Genomic DNA, 13,442 nt, shown 5'->3' on the forward strand with positions numbered 1-13,442 from the left:
ACAGATCTTGTGGGGTTAAACATTCTTAACTGTTATATGATACAAGGATTTGGGCTGTCAATCGATAATATTTAATCACGATTAATTGCATGATTGTCCATAGTTAATCGTGATTAATCGCAAATTACCGCACATTTTTTTGTCGGTTCAAAATGTACCTTAAAGGGAGTATTTAATGCTCTTATAAACATGGGTGTGGGCAAATATGCTTGCTTTATGTACATTTATGTATATATTTATTATTGGAAATCAATTACTAACACAAAACAATGACAAATATTGTCCAGAAACCCTCACAGGTACTGCATTTAGCATAACAAAAATTTGCTCAAATTGGCTGTTAAAACAAATTTGCGTTAACGCATTATTATCTCATTAACTTTGACAACCTTAGTAAGTATGAAACAATTCTTTTTATTTTTCGCATTGAAATTTGTTGGCACCAAGCACAATCCATCAACTGAAAAAACAATGGTCATACCAATCAATTAACATGATATAACATGATCTTTATAATTTATATTTAGATGCTACTCAGTGTTGGTCTGAGCAGCTTATTTTTGTGTTTAAATAGCACATTTGTTCTTACAGTAAGTGGTTGTGATGGAAAATCTGTGCCTCATTTATTTGAAACATGACAGGTTATACTATACTGTACAAAATGTGGACAAAACCCACTGTTTTTTTAATGTAGATTTCTGTTTTATATCTAAGCTCACACTATTGCAGGGATGCCAAACTGAACCGTAAAAAAACAAACTGTTCAATGACGTACTCACTGAACCGTGGGCTTGTTGAACCGTTGCACCACTATTACATACAGGCCTGCTAATTATTTGATGAGGTGGCAGAGATATAGAAGACCTACTTGACCATTAAGTAGCCTGCCTTATTTCATGAATAAAATCAGTGTTAGGGCTTCATATGATATAGAAATATGATTCATTACTATCAGTCAATCTATTTCTGTTTTTTTTCTGCCTTATGTTCAAAACAAACTGAACCAAAAACGTGACCCAAAAACAGCAACACAAACCGACCCGCGGGCCACTACACTATAGGAAGTATGCATCTGTCAGCTAACTCTTTACACCTTGATATTAGATAAATAACAATGACTTCGTTAGTAAGGTCAAGTTAAAATAAATATTCTGTTAAGATGAAGGCAAAGGCAGAAATTATTTAACTTAGATATGTGCATTGCAGTAAATCTAATGTTTTTATTAACAGTAACAAAAATATATTTGAATGAAGGACATAAACACTATTACACTTAACGCTTTCACAAGCCATAGTCCGTTTGGTGAGTCCGAATCAGAATGAAATTGATACTATTGGTTTGTTTTCTATTTAATCAGGTTCAGTTTCACAGTGCACAAATTAAAGCAGTCCAAATGAAAAAATAATGATAATTTGCTGAGGGGCGTGTACGAAGGAGCGAATTTATCTTTTTCGTCTCGAGAGCTGCTACTTCTATGCAGGGAATCACGGACTTTGAAATATTGCTGTTGAAGTTTTTTCATTTTGACTCGGCACTGATGACCTGTGCGCACGAATCCCTTCTCCTCCAGTTTACCTCGAATGGCTTTATAAACGTCACTATTTTTGTGAACTCTATTTAGCATATTCTGTGTGTTCTCTTCGGCCCAGATGTCAAGCAAACATTAGCCTTTTGCACCAGAGTACGATTACTGCGTTCACAACTGCCCAGACGAACCGCACCAGAGTTCGATTAAAACAGACTAAATGTTGGCTTGTGGAAATGCCCTTAAAGTCAGCACTAAATAAACTAGGAAATAAAATGTGCTAAAGAAACGATGAACTTGGTCAGATGGAATAATCAATCCCATGCGGTTGCTGTTGCTTGTAGTGCGTATACAATAAGTGCTCCAGTTATCCTATTCATCATTGAAAACATCTTTTTTATCTCATACTATCTCTAGATTTTGAGTTATGGAGTAATATTTATACAGGCAAATCATATGGTGACATACTGGTGTGCATTCTAAGCTCTGTTGTGGATCCAAGGACAGATTGTATTGATTTTCTAGTTAAAGTGTTTAAATCTGCAGCAAGAGCAACAAAGGAGGAGGATGCACTGGAAAAAATAGAGTTGGGACTGAATATACTGTAATTATAATTAGAAGAAATCTGATACAGAATAGAATATGTTACCATAGCGTCTATTATTGCTATGGCACGACTTTTTATCACCATGGTATCAGACCGCCACCTTATTTAGCAACACGACCTTAAAACAACCCAGTTGCTTGGTGACACTATAACCTTATACCAGCGAGAAGTTGTATATCGCAATAACTTTTAATGTGCTCTGAATCTGCATTAAGCGTGCATTTAAACATGTTATTCCTTGTCCTTTTGTCCTTGTGCATGTGTACGGTACAGGCACGGTGGAGGAGGACGAGGGAGACGATTTACTGTTGAAGTATGTGGATGAGTTCTGGTGGTTCCCCCACATGTGGAGCCACATGCAGCCTCACCTCTTCCACAACGAGTCCTCGCTGCTGGAGCAGATGGTCCTCAACAAGGAGTTCGCTCTGGTGAGATGGATGCGTGCACACACGCACATACACATTTCTTGCAGCTGTTTATTTTCGTTGTTGCATTCTTCTTCTTGTGTGTCCTTTTAATCATGCACGCTTCCCATGATTGCATTTTCTTCAAGGACGTCTGTTAGTAATTGTTATTTCGTTGCCACAACAGATTGCAGAGAGGGTGTTTGTGTTAGAACAGTTCCAGCGCTTTGACCTGCAAAGAATACATTTTATGTTACATACGCTACATGTTTTACCGCTGCTGCCTTGTTGACGTTCACTCGAAATGTTTTTTTTTTCCAGCCTTGGAAGTGTGACATTCTTATACCACAGGTTGTAGACTAGGGGTGCCCAATCTTTTTCCCTTGGAGGGCTAAAACCAGAATTCAATGTTGGGCCACAGGCCAAAAGTAAACACCTATGTATTGTGTAAAGATGCAAAACGGTTCTAGGATCCCAAGTTCCCCTAAGCAAATATTATTTTAGCTTTTACATAGTTAATCCCTTAAAACCCACCCGCTGAATACAATTAGGCTCATTTCCAGTCTCAGCTTTACAGTCATAACCAATTTCTACATTTCCAAGACTGTTTAGGGACTCCAGTATGCAGAAATATTCAAACCCACCATTTAAGTATAGGCGAAAATAACACATCTATACTGTATTCAGAAAACTGCATGTTTTTGCCCCAAACTGTATGGGATTATCATAAAGTGGGCATGTCTGTAAAGGGGAGATTTGAGGGTACCCATAGAACCCTTTTTCATTCACATATCTTGAGTTCAAAAGTCAAGGGAACCCTTTGAAAATGGCCATACTAGTTTTTTCCTTAGCGTAACTTTGGAGCGTTATTTTGCCTCCTTCCTGACAAGCTAACATTCTTTTGGTTTTCTAGCTTCATATGATACATTAACTCTACTCTAACTCTAAAACTGAGCCTGCCACACCCTACGAAAGACACTAAATTCTGTCCTTTTTATTTAAAAAAAAAATATTTGATAACATCTGGCAGGCCACATCAAACCTAATGGCAGGCCAACTTTGGCCCGCTGGCCCCACTTCGGTCTGCCCTGACGTAGACGCTGTAAACTGGGTTTCATGTGTCTTACATGTTGTTAGGTTTAGGTTTAAAATGTATTTTAAATTCCACAAGCCAATACTGTAGGGAAAGCACATAAACGATATTGACCGTGAATGTTTTGCATATGTGTACAAATATGTCCTCGTTATGTTGATGAAAAACACAACCACGGTAGAATTACACTTCCTGCAGAACATATTTGCTAATGCAAATTACTTGCATATGAACATATTGAGAGGCGGGGTTGGAAACATAATTCTGTCAGCATAAGCAATAACAACTGATTATCTACTGTTAAACAAAACCAACTGTAATATCCCTGTTGGGTAGTGATGCACTTATGTTGACGGGCACACCTGAGCCCTGTTTAATCTGAGGTCCATAAAGGTCTGTTAGTGTGTGTGTGAGTGAGTTGAAATGATTTGTATGACCCTACTGGAGTGCCGTGTCACGCATACAATACAGTGAATGGGGGACTGGTTCATGTTGTTGAAGGTGAATGTGATCATAAAGTGTGTGATCCCTCACCTCTATTGTACACACGTACACACACACATACATACTCCACTCCCTCATCCCCTGACTGCTGATGCTTAGCTTTGACAGTGTGTGTAGGTGTGTGTCAGAGCGAAGGACAACACCATCAGTCTGCTAGATGCGCCCAGCAACCATCCACCCTCACACTCCCACACATACGCATGCTCACACAAACTTATTTCCAACCCCAAGGCCAGCGTCGTAACAAACACAACACGAACCGCGCGCTTCTTCTACAAGGTCAGGCTGTTGGGCTTTATGTCCCTCCATGTCCTTTGTCAGATGTAAATGTGCTATAACTTCTGTTTATGTACATAACCCTCACATACTGTACGTGTCTGCCTCCGTGTATGTATGTTCTCCATCTCCAGGAGCACAGCATCCCGGTGGACATGGGCTACGCCGTGGCTCCTCACCACTCAGGCGTCTACCCGGTTCACCTGCAGCTGTACAAGGCTTGGAGACGCGTGTGGAACATCCAGGTCACCAGCACTGAAGAGTACCCCCACCTCAAACCCGCACGCTACCGCAAGGGCTTCATCAACAACAACATCATGGTGAGGAGACAGTAACATTGTTAATCACATGTCAGTGAAGAGCCTCAGGGGTGCCTCAGCATCGCCACACACGTACACGTGCTCATCTACATGCACATCCATATATGCACTTTGATCAATTGACATGTTTCTGCACAGACATGAAAATTGATTAACACCTTCACACTACCTACTGGGCATTCATTATTGAATGTCTTTTTGTTTAGCTGAATGTCAAAAAGGTCTCATTTGAAAATATATTCTACCGGCAAAAATCTCTATGATTATTTTATATTTTTTTTACTATGTTCAGACTAGGGATGGGTCATGATTTTAAATTTTTCAAATAGTTATTAAATTATAATAAAGCACTAGTTTATGCGACTATGATCCTGTCTTAACAAATATATATATATATTCCCTTGTTTTAACCGTTGCAGGCGCTGGTAGTAGCGTTACTACTTGTAAAACGTTTGTGGCACGTTCAGTTGGTCGGTTGGAGGGTATGACGCGATTTTCGAATAATAATCAACTAATTCACAGTGATTATTGAAAAGTATTTTTGCTTGTAATGCACATCCCTAGTTCAGACCTGGTATTAACATGCGTCCTGAGTGATCGGATCACAAGTGGACAACTTTAAGTACAGGTGTGAACATGCATGTGTGCATCCGATCACTCTGACCACATTCAGAGGTGGTCTGGTTCACATATGGCCACATTCTTTTAGTATTGAGTACGCAAATGTGTCTTGGGCCACATTAAGAACCGCCTACTCAACTGACGTTCTGCTGGGATCTACGGGGTCTCTCTGCGCTCCTCATGTGAACAGACAGGCAGACTCGAGCACTTGTCTGCCTCGCTGCAGGAGACGGCCTCTGTGCTCTACTGTATTCGGAACAACTGTATTTTATTTAAATATATCTTGTTAATAGGCTACATAATCTGCTGACTATCAGACTAGACACGTAAAGTGCATTATTATCATACTGTCGGTGATGTGTTGGTGTTTTTGTTCTGGTGCTTTTTGCACGGAGCTGACCCCCACCCGCTTTCTCTCGTCCCGGCTCTCTGAAGCTCTGTACCCCGATGTTGCCTGGCAAAGGCAGCGGTGCTGGCAGCATGGAGCTGGTACAATAACCTTATATTTTGATGTTAATAAAATTTACCAAATTTCATGAATTTGCAGGATATACGTTGCAACGTCTACTGTAGTAGCCATGTGTTTACTGCGTGTGTATTTGCATATAGAGCGGGGAAGTGAGATCGGATCACAAGTGGTCACTCAAGACGCATGTGGAGATGGATTATAATGCCAGGTGTGAACAGACGTATTTAAAGCTGTCCACTTGTGATCCGATCACTCAGGATGCATGTTAATACCAGGCTTATTTTGTTGTTTGAATTTTTTCCCCTACTTTTTTATCTTCTTTACGGAAAGATATAGTAATACTTTAGCTAGCGTTTCCATAGCTTATGGTTGTGGGTAGTAAGGTTGTGTATTGGCAAGAATCTGGCGATACGATACATACAGGGGTTACGATTCAATATATTGTGATATATCGCGATACTGTAATTAAGGCGATATATTGCGATTTAAATGTAAATTTGGGAAAACTGTCATAGTATAAAGAACACACCACCATATGCATAAAGTCTGAGTAAAAAAGTTAATTTTTTATGCAATCAGAACATTGAGATCTGCATTTATCACCGTCCCCGTAACATCCAACATCATAGCACTACTTTGAGAGGGCACATACACTGAGATTGGGGCATCTCTTTGCAAATTAAATAAGAATTGACTGAATTAATCTTTGCATGTACACTATTAATTAAAAATGTATAGTGTTTTTGAGAATCGAGACAGTATCACAAAACATAATATTGTGATATTCAATATCTTCAGTACTTTCTTACACCCCTAGTGGGTAGATACAAGTCAGTGCTGCTGCTGTGTGTAGACACATTTTATGAAATATGTTGGCCTGGCAGACAAAGCACAGACGTGTGTTGTCTGACAAAAAGAGGTGAATCGGGTTAGTCAGATAAACATGATGAATATCACAACAAAGTGCGTCTTTGAAGAATTCCTGTATGTGCTTTTCTTAACACAACCCCATTGATCATCCAGAGAAATCAAGCCAAGCACTCAAAGCATGTTATGTACTGTAGTGTCTTTGCCCGCCAGGAGGGAAAACTGATTAGCTTATTCCTCTTGACTGAAATTAAAACCATGAATTGTGAATTGTTAGTCACTAAATCAAAGCTTAAACGCAGAATGATCTAGTCACAAGAGTCTGTTTAGATTCTTTTATCTCACTTTGAAAAACTGTTTTTATCTGCCGTCTCAAATAAGTGTTTGCTGAATAGTAAATTGTGTGCTGATTGTTTCTTGCGGTCTTAAACAGAAAATCAATGATGCTTTGCGTGGTGTGTAACCTCTGTGTGTGCACGCGTATGTGTGTGTGTGATATGTATTCTTTGACCTCGTCTCACCACAGCTCTATGTTGATTCAATATTTAATGGCTTCCCAAGGCGGCTAAAGGCTTTAGCTTCTCTGTGTGTATGAGTCTGTGTGCATTTGTATATTTGTATATGTGCAGGGTGTGTATCATAGAATAAGGATCTAGTAATGAGAGCATTTTTTACACTTTCATGCTCCAATAAATAATTCATCAGTCACTGTTTGAGACAGCAATAGAATAAAACTCCCATTCTTCGCCCATTCCACCTAAGCAAGTTGTCTCCGTCCCTCCCTCTGCTGCCGCCTCCTCCTCCTCCTCCTCCTCCTCTTCATTCACTTGTCAGTCAGGCTCTTTGTCAGTGTGCACAACCGCTCCCTTATTGACAAAAGAACCAATCACATCTGACACCAAAATTACCAGTCTATGTTGTTCTGCTGTATTTGAGTCTGGAGCAAACAATTTGAACCGACAGCTATGTCAATTTCCTAATCAGTCCCAGAAGTCTGCTTTTATTCCTTGACGTCTTGTCACAGCGTCATAAAAGACAGCCACTTAGTGCGACGTCCTTTCAATACAAGAACGAGCTGACACTTTGACAGACTATAATGTGTTATTATACATTATCAATAGAAAGGTATTGAAAAGCATCAGTTAGATAATAAGCCGTTGAACAAAAATACATATTCAACATGATACATCACAAAGAAAGACGGAAAACAGGAGAAGAAACTGGCAGAAAATAATAAAAGAAAATCACTTTTGTTCCATACAAGAAGTTTTTTTTAAGAAAAGCTGAAAAGGAAGTAGAGGCTGAAATAAAATTAAATCCCCCAGCTAAAATGACTCGAGCTTACCAACGACCTCGATGATGGATGCAGCTGTTCTCTTCTGAACATCATTTTTGACCCTTTTGTTCTTTTTGTCTTTCAAATAAAACTTCACACATTATTTTTTATTGGATGGAATAAACGTCTTGTTGGAAATTTTGCCCGTGCACCAAAATCACATTACAAGGAGAGTCAGGACACATGCAAATCAGATCCATCGTTGAAAGCTGCTTCCATCAGCTGAGTTTTCCTGCCCTCTCAGCTTTGACCTGCTCTGCTAGTTTAGATGTTTAGTAAAGAGATCACATGTAACACTGTTCAGTACAGTCAGCCGTTTATTTAATTCTCTGAGGAAGATGTTATGATGAAATGACCTCTAGAGAAGCACAGCTGGACCTATGAATTAGAATCAGCTACCGCTGGTGGTCGCAGAGGTGTCCAGTATGTTTTGCATCTGATTCACTCCCACCTCCAGCAGTGGCCCTCAAAACAATACAAAAACAGATGGAGTTGCACAAGAATTTTGTATGTTCAGATTTCTATTTCTCCATTTGTGTGCTTTTAGGACTTCTTGTCCACGTTACAAAAGCAATCTTCATCCTCATCAGCAGCAGATGAAGATTATGAAATAGGACGGCTACTAAATGGACCTTGGGATTAGATTTTTTTTTAAATTTTTTTTTAACAAATGAACTTAAAAACTCAACTTTTTAGTCAACATAACTGAAAAATGCTCAGAAAAATCTACTATACAATCTATGATTCCATGACAGCTAAGCAAACGCCATCTGCTGTTGAAGACCATGTGATATGACTGAAAGCTACACACAATTGACTCAGTGACCTTGAGGTGACATTGTTCTGTCAAATTCCATTTATAAAACTGTAGAAATACACAATAATGTCTTTGTAGTAGCTTTGTCACAATACTGGATTTTCTAGCTTCGATACAATACCTTGAAAATATTGACATTTTAAACCATTTTCAATGTTACAGGGAAAATTGAAGCATTGAGAGTATACAATTTTGATTTTTTTTCCCATTATAAATAGCGGTGTGTGTGTGTGTGTGTGTGCGTGTGTGTGTGCGTGAACTCGCTGTTGGAGAGAATAGAGAGCAGACAGCGCATTTGGTACCCGTGTATCAATACGTAAATATAAATCAGATTTATTGTACACAGCACACAATGACATTTAGTCTCTGCATTTAACCGAGCCTAGTATTAGGAGCAGCTACTATACAGGTGCCTTTGCTCAAGGGCACCCCAGCAGTGCCTAGGAGGAGAACTGGCAGCTACCAGTTCACAGTCCGTGCGGGGACTTGAACCGGCGACCCTCCGGTTCCCAAACCAAGTCCCCACGGACTGAGCTACTGCCGCCCCAATGCTGTGAAAAATGAGCATTGAAAGTATTTCAAATATTCGATAGGTATCGATACTTTGATATTTTTGACAACATTAATTAGTAGTTAAATATATTAAGACTGGGGAGACATTGCATGCTGAGCTGACTAAATAGCAAAGCGAGGCTAGGAAAAATAGAAAACAAACTTAGCTCATGGGCGTGGAACATCTTCCTGAGAGGCAGTTTGTGTGTGTATTATACTGCATGTGTACCTGCATGCAGAATTTACATTTGAAATAATTTCACCATAAATCAGCCGGTGAGCTTTTTAGATTCTGATAATTCATCTCGCCTCTCCTGACCTCTCATAAGGTTAGTCCGGCACATCGCTCACCACCTTCCACTCTGCCCCCTTGCTCCGTCTTTGTTTGCTCTGAGGGGGACAGGAAGTTGTCTTAAGGCTGTAAAATTGGTGTTTGTGTGTCTCTGTCAGCAGATTGAGAGCCACCCACTGGACCCACAGTATCAAAACAAATCAGACTGAAATATGGGATTGTGCTGTGTGTGTGTGTGTGTGTGTGTGTGTGTGTGTGTGTGTGTGTGTGTGTGCCCTCGCACAGACATGCATACTTGTGTGTGTGTATTTCTTTTTAAAATGTACTATATCAGTTTGAGCTATAGCTCTGTGGATAATTGGTTTGGTGAAATAGTGCTGAGTGTCTGTGGCTCTGGTGGCCTTCTCTCTCTCTCTCTCTCTCTCTCTCTCTGTGTCTCCCCCTCTCTCTCTGTCTCCCCCTCTCTCTCTGTCTCCCCCTCTCTCTCTGTCTCTCTCTCTCTCTCTGTGAGTGTGAACGACTGCAGTGTTTTATAGATAAACCAATATCTGCGCTTCCAGCCTTTACTCTGTATTTCACACAGAGAAGTGCTCCACAAGGAGTTCACAATAAAGACCATCTTCTTCTGCTTCTCTTCTCTTCATTTAAGTCATTTAATGACCTAATGAAAAAGAGATTAATTCATCCGCTGTTAAACACTTCATACAGCACTCTGTTAGTCTTTTATGATTGTTTTGGGCACATTAATTTGGCCTTTTTACAGCATAGATCGATTTAAATATATATGTACTGTACATCGTAGGGCTGGCAATATATCGATATTATATCGATATCGTGATATGAGACTAGATATAGTTTTAGATTTTGGATATCGTAATATGGCATTAGTGTTTTCAGTGTTGTCTTTTCCTGGTTTTAAAGGTGGCATTACACTAAAGTGTTTCCCACTTAGTCATTATATTCACATTACTGATGATTATTTATCAAATATCCCGTTATGTAAATATTTTGTGAAAGCACCAATAGTCAACCCTACAATATAACCATAATATCGATATTGAGGCATTTGGTAAACATATTGGGATATTTAATTTTCTCCATATCGCCCAGCCCTAGCACATCGGCCAAAAGACTTTTTGACTCTCTAACTCACAGTGGATACTTTGTCAAATCTTTGACAGTATGATATTAAAAATATGTATATTAAAATATGATATTAAAGCTTCAGTAGGCAGGATTTTCTTGGCATCATTGGGCACATTTTTCATAATAACCTTCCAGCATATTGTAATTCAAGTGCTCTGAGAGATAACTAGACTTCTGCACCACCTCATGGCTCTGTTTTCAGGCTTTAAAAAATCTTTGGCAAATCACAGGTCATTTCAGAGAAAGAGCTTTCCTATTGAGCGTTCCTATTGGCTGTGCTCCGGCTGGTGGGCGGTGCTTGGTATTTCCTCAATTTATCTCAACATGGCTGCCGGGTCACAAACTTTCTCATTTTACAGCTAAACAGAACACTACAAGATGTTTCTGAAAACATCTTCAGGCGAGAAAGGCATTACAGTAATAGAATATTGATTAATATTTGATCAGCGCTGCCTAGTTTGACCGTTTGATCGGAGTTCGCGAGTGATTGACAGCTGCTCAGAGACGGCAAGGCTCCAGCTCGGCTCTGATTGGCTGTTTTCTTCCGGTCTGTGAAATCTTGCAGATGCCATGATGCCATGTCCACCGGAGGACAGAGAAACATGATTTTTTTTTTCAGATTACCTGTCTCATGCACTACTGTCAGTATACAGTATAGTGACCGTTTTATAAAAACAACTTTTTTTAATAATATTTGCTCCATTTCTACCCACTGCAGCTTTAAAATATAAAGCCAAAAACATCATGTCAACATGTCATTCCTGTTGAATCAATTATTGCTGTCACTTTTAAAAACCTTGTCCAACCACAACATTGTTAGATCTACTAGTAGCGATAAAGCGAACGTGAGAAATTGACATGTGGGACCCTGCGTTCAACTCACCCCCCAGGGCGTGGCGGTGTTTTGTGGCCAAGGATGCACCTGCTCGGAGGTGGGATTAAAAGCAATCCACTATCATCTCCTTCCGCTTCGGTAAACAACGAGTCACCAAAATACCAAACAGGTGTAGGTGAAGAGCAGTGCCCCAGGAAGACTTAAATTCACCAGTGCATTTCATACAGCTGCATGAAAATGAAGGGTCTCTACTCCGTAGTGTAGTAATCTCTTCAGGACTCATGGCTTTAGCACAGCAGTAAATGGTGTGTCCTTGGACAACTCTAATGTGAGTCTCGTAGACCTTTTTCACAGCAGACAGGTTGACTTGTCATTTCATGAAAGGCACAGGTGGAACTAATAACATTTAATGATCGCTCTATTCTATTCAAGTGTCCCAGTAAGCTGTGAAAGTGAGCCAGCATACGAAATACCTGAGTCCTGGAACTCAAACAGCTATATGGAACAGAGCCATCATTTACGTTATTAATTACACCTGTGCTTTTTACCTTATCAAAATGCCAGCTGGGAAAAAGTGTCTATTACACTCTGCAAGAATGTGACTCGAACCATCTGTAGATTTGGCACCTGTGCTTCTTCACTGCGACAGGTAACGTCGCCATATGCTGGATGACACAACACACCAGAATATCCCTGACCTGCTCCGCTGTCTGCTTCTCATATTTAGAAACTGTCTTGTAGACGAGCTTGACTCTATAGCTGTGCATTTCATCCTTACATCTGTCGTATTTTATGTTACTAGCTGAGTTATTTCTGTTATTTGAAGTCATCTTTGTACCTGGTTTGTTTGTACTTTGGCCTTGAAATAGGTGAGTGATCGGCATTTTCAGAAACCTCCCACAGAACTGGCTGTTTCCTTTTTAATCTCAAATCATTGTATCACAGTGGCTTCAAATGCCACTTAAAGGGGAACATCAAAGTGTGTTTACAGGTCTTGGGGAGTACTGCTGCATATGTGAAAACATTGTAGAAAGCCTTTTGTGGTTCCAGGGGGACCTGAGCCAAATCTGATTAATGTGCTCGAGCTCTTCTACTACAAGTTTAAAAATGTAATAATCTGCATGTGTGTAGTTAGAAAGAAGTGAGATCACCAGATCTCTGTAGCTACCAGCATATCAGCAGCTACTAGCATAACTCACACCAATCTCCGGCGAACTGTTGGCGGCGGAGTTGCATTGTGGGTAATGTAGTCGGCAGATTTTGACAAGGAAAAATGTGTGGAATTAAAAAGGGTTATATCTCTAGTTCTGCTGCATTGATTTTTAGTTGTTTTTTTTAAACTGTCTATTCTGAGTCCAACAATATTACTGCAATGCAAAATCATAGGAGCTCTCTTTGATGGGTCTTTGAAAACAACAGATTAGCATTTTCTTTCCACCATCATATTAGAATTACAGAAGTACATTGTGCTGATAACTGCCTCTCATTCAAATAATTGATTGCAGGAGCTTTACTGTTTGTTATTAAGAGTTTTTCTATTAATAGTTAATAGTTTTACTATAGAAAAACAGTTTTGGAGTTCTTCTTCTACCACTGCCGATACCAACATTCCCAGTTAGAGAAGGTGAAAAGTAAAGCAAAATGGCATTTCCCCTTGAGGCCCCCAAATCGCTAAATCCGCTCCTGAAATACACACCCAGGTTGCGGCTAATCGTGGTCAGAAACACTAGTGAAATACATTTAGTGGCATATTAGTCGCTTGCTTTGACATAACCAC

At 39.8% G+C, this 13,442-nt stretch overlaps 1 protein-coding gene across 3 annotated transcripts in view; it reads left to right on the forward strand.

The window, feature by feature from the left end:
• Positions 1 to 13,442, forward strand: part of ndst3 (N-deacetylase/N-sulfotransferase (heparan glucosaminyl) 3) — a 119,780-nt gene that overhangs the window by 81,726 nt on the left and 24,612 nt on the right. For all 3 annotated transcript variants that reach the window (XM_037765005.1, XM_037765006.1, XM_037765004.1), the window contains 2 exons: positions 2,407 to 2,561; positions 4,545 to 4,730. In XM_037765005.1, the coding sequence (XP_037620933.1) occupies positions 2,407 to 2,561; positions 4,545 to 4,730 (341 nt within the window). The remainder of the gene's footprint in view (positions 1 to 2,406; positions 2,562 to 4,544; positions 4,731 to 13,442) is intronic.

This window comes from Sebastes umbrosus, chromosome 3, assembly GCF_015220745.1.
Source record: "Sebastes umbrosus isolate fSebUmb1 chromosome 3, fSebUmb1.pri, whole genome shotgun sequence".
In the NCBI taxonomy this organism is placed as follows: Eukaryota; Metazoa; Chordata; class Actinopteri; order Perciformes; family Sebastidae; genus Sebastes; species Sebastes umbrosus.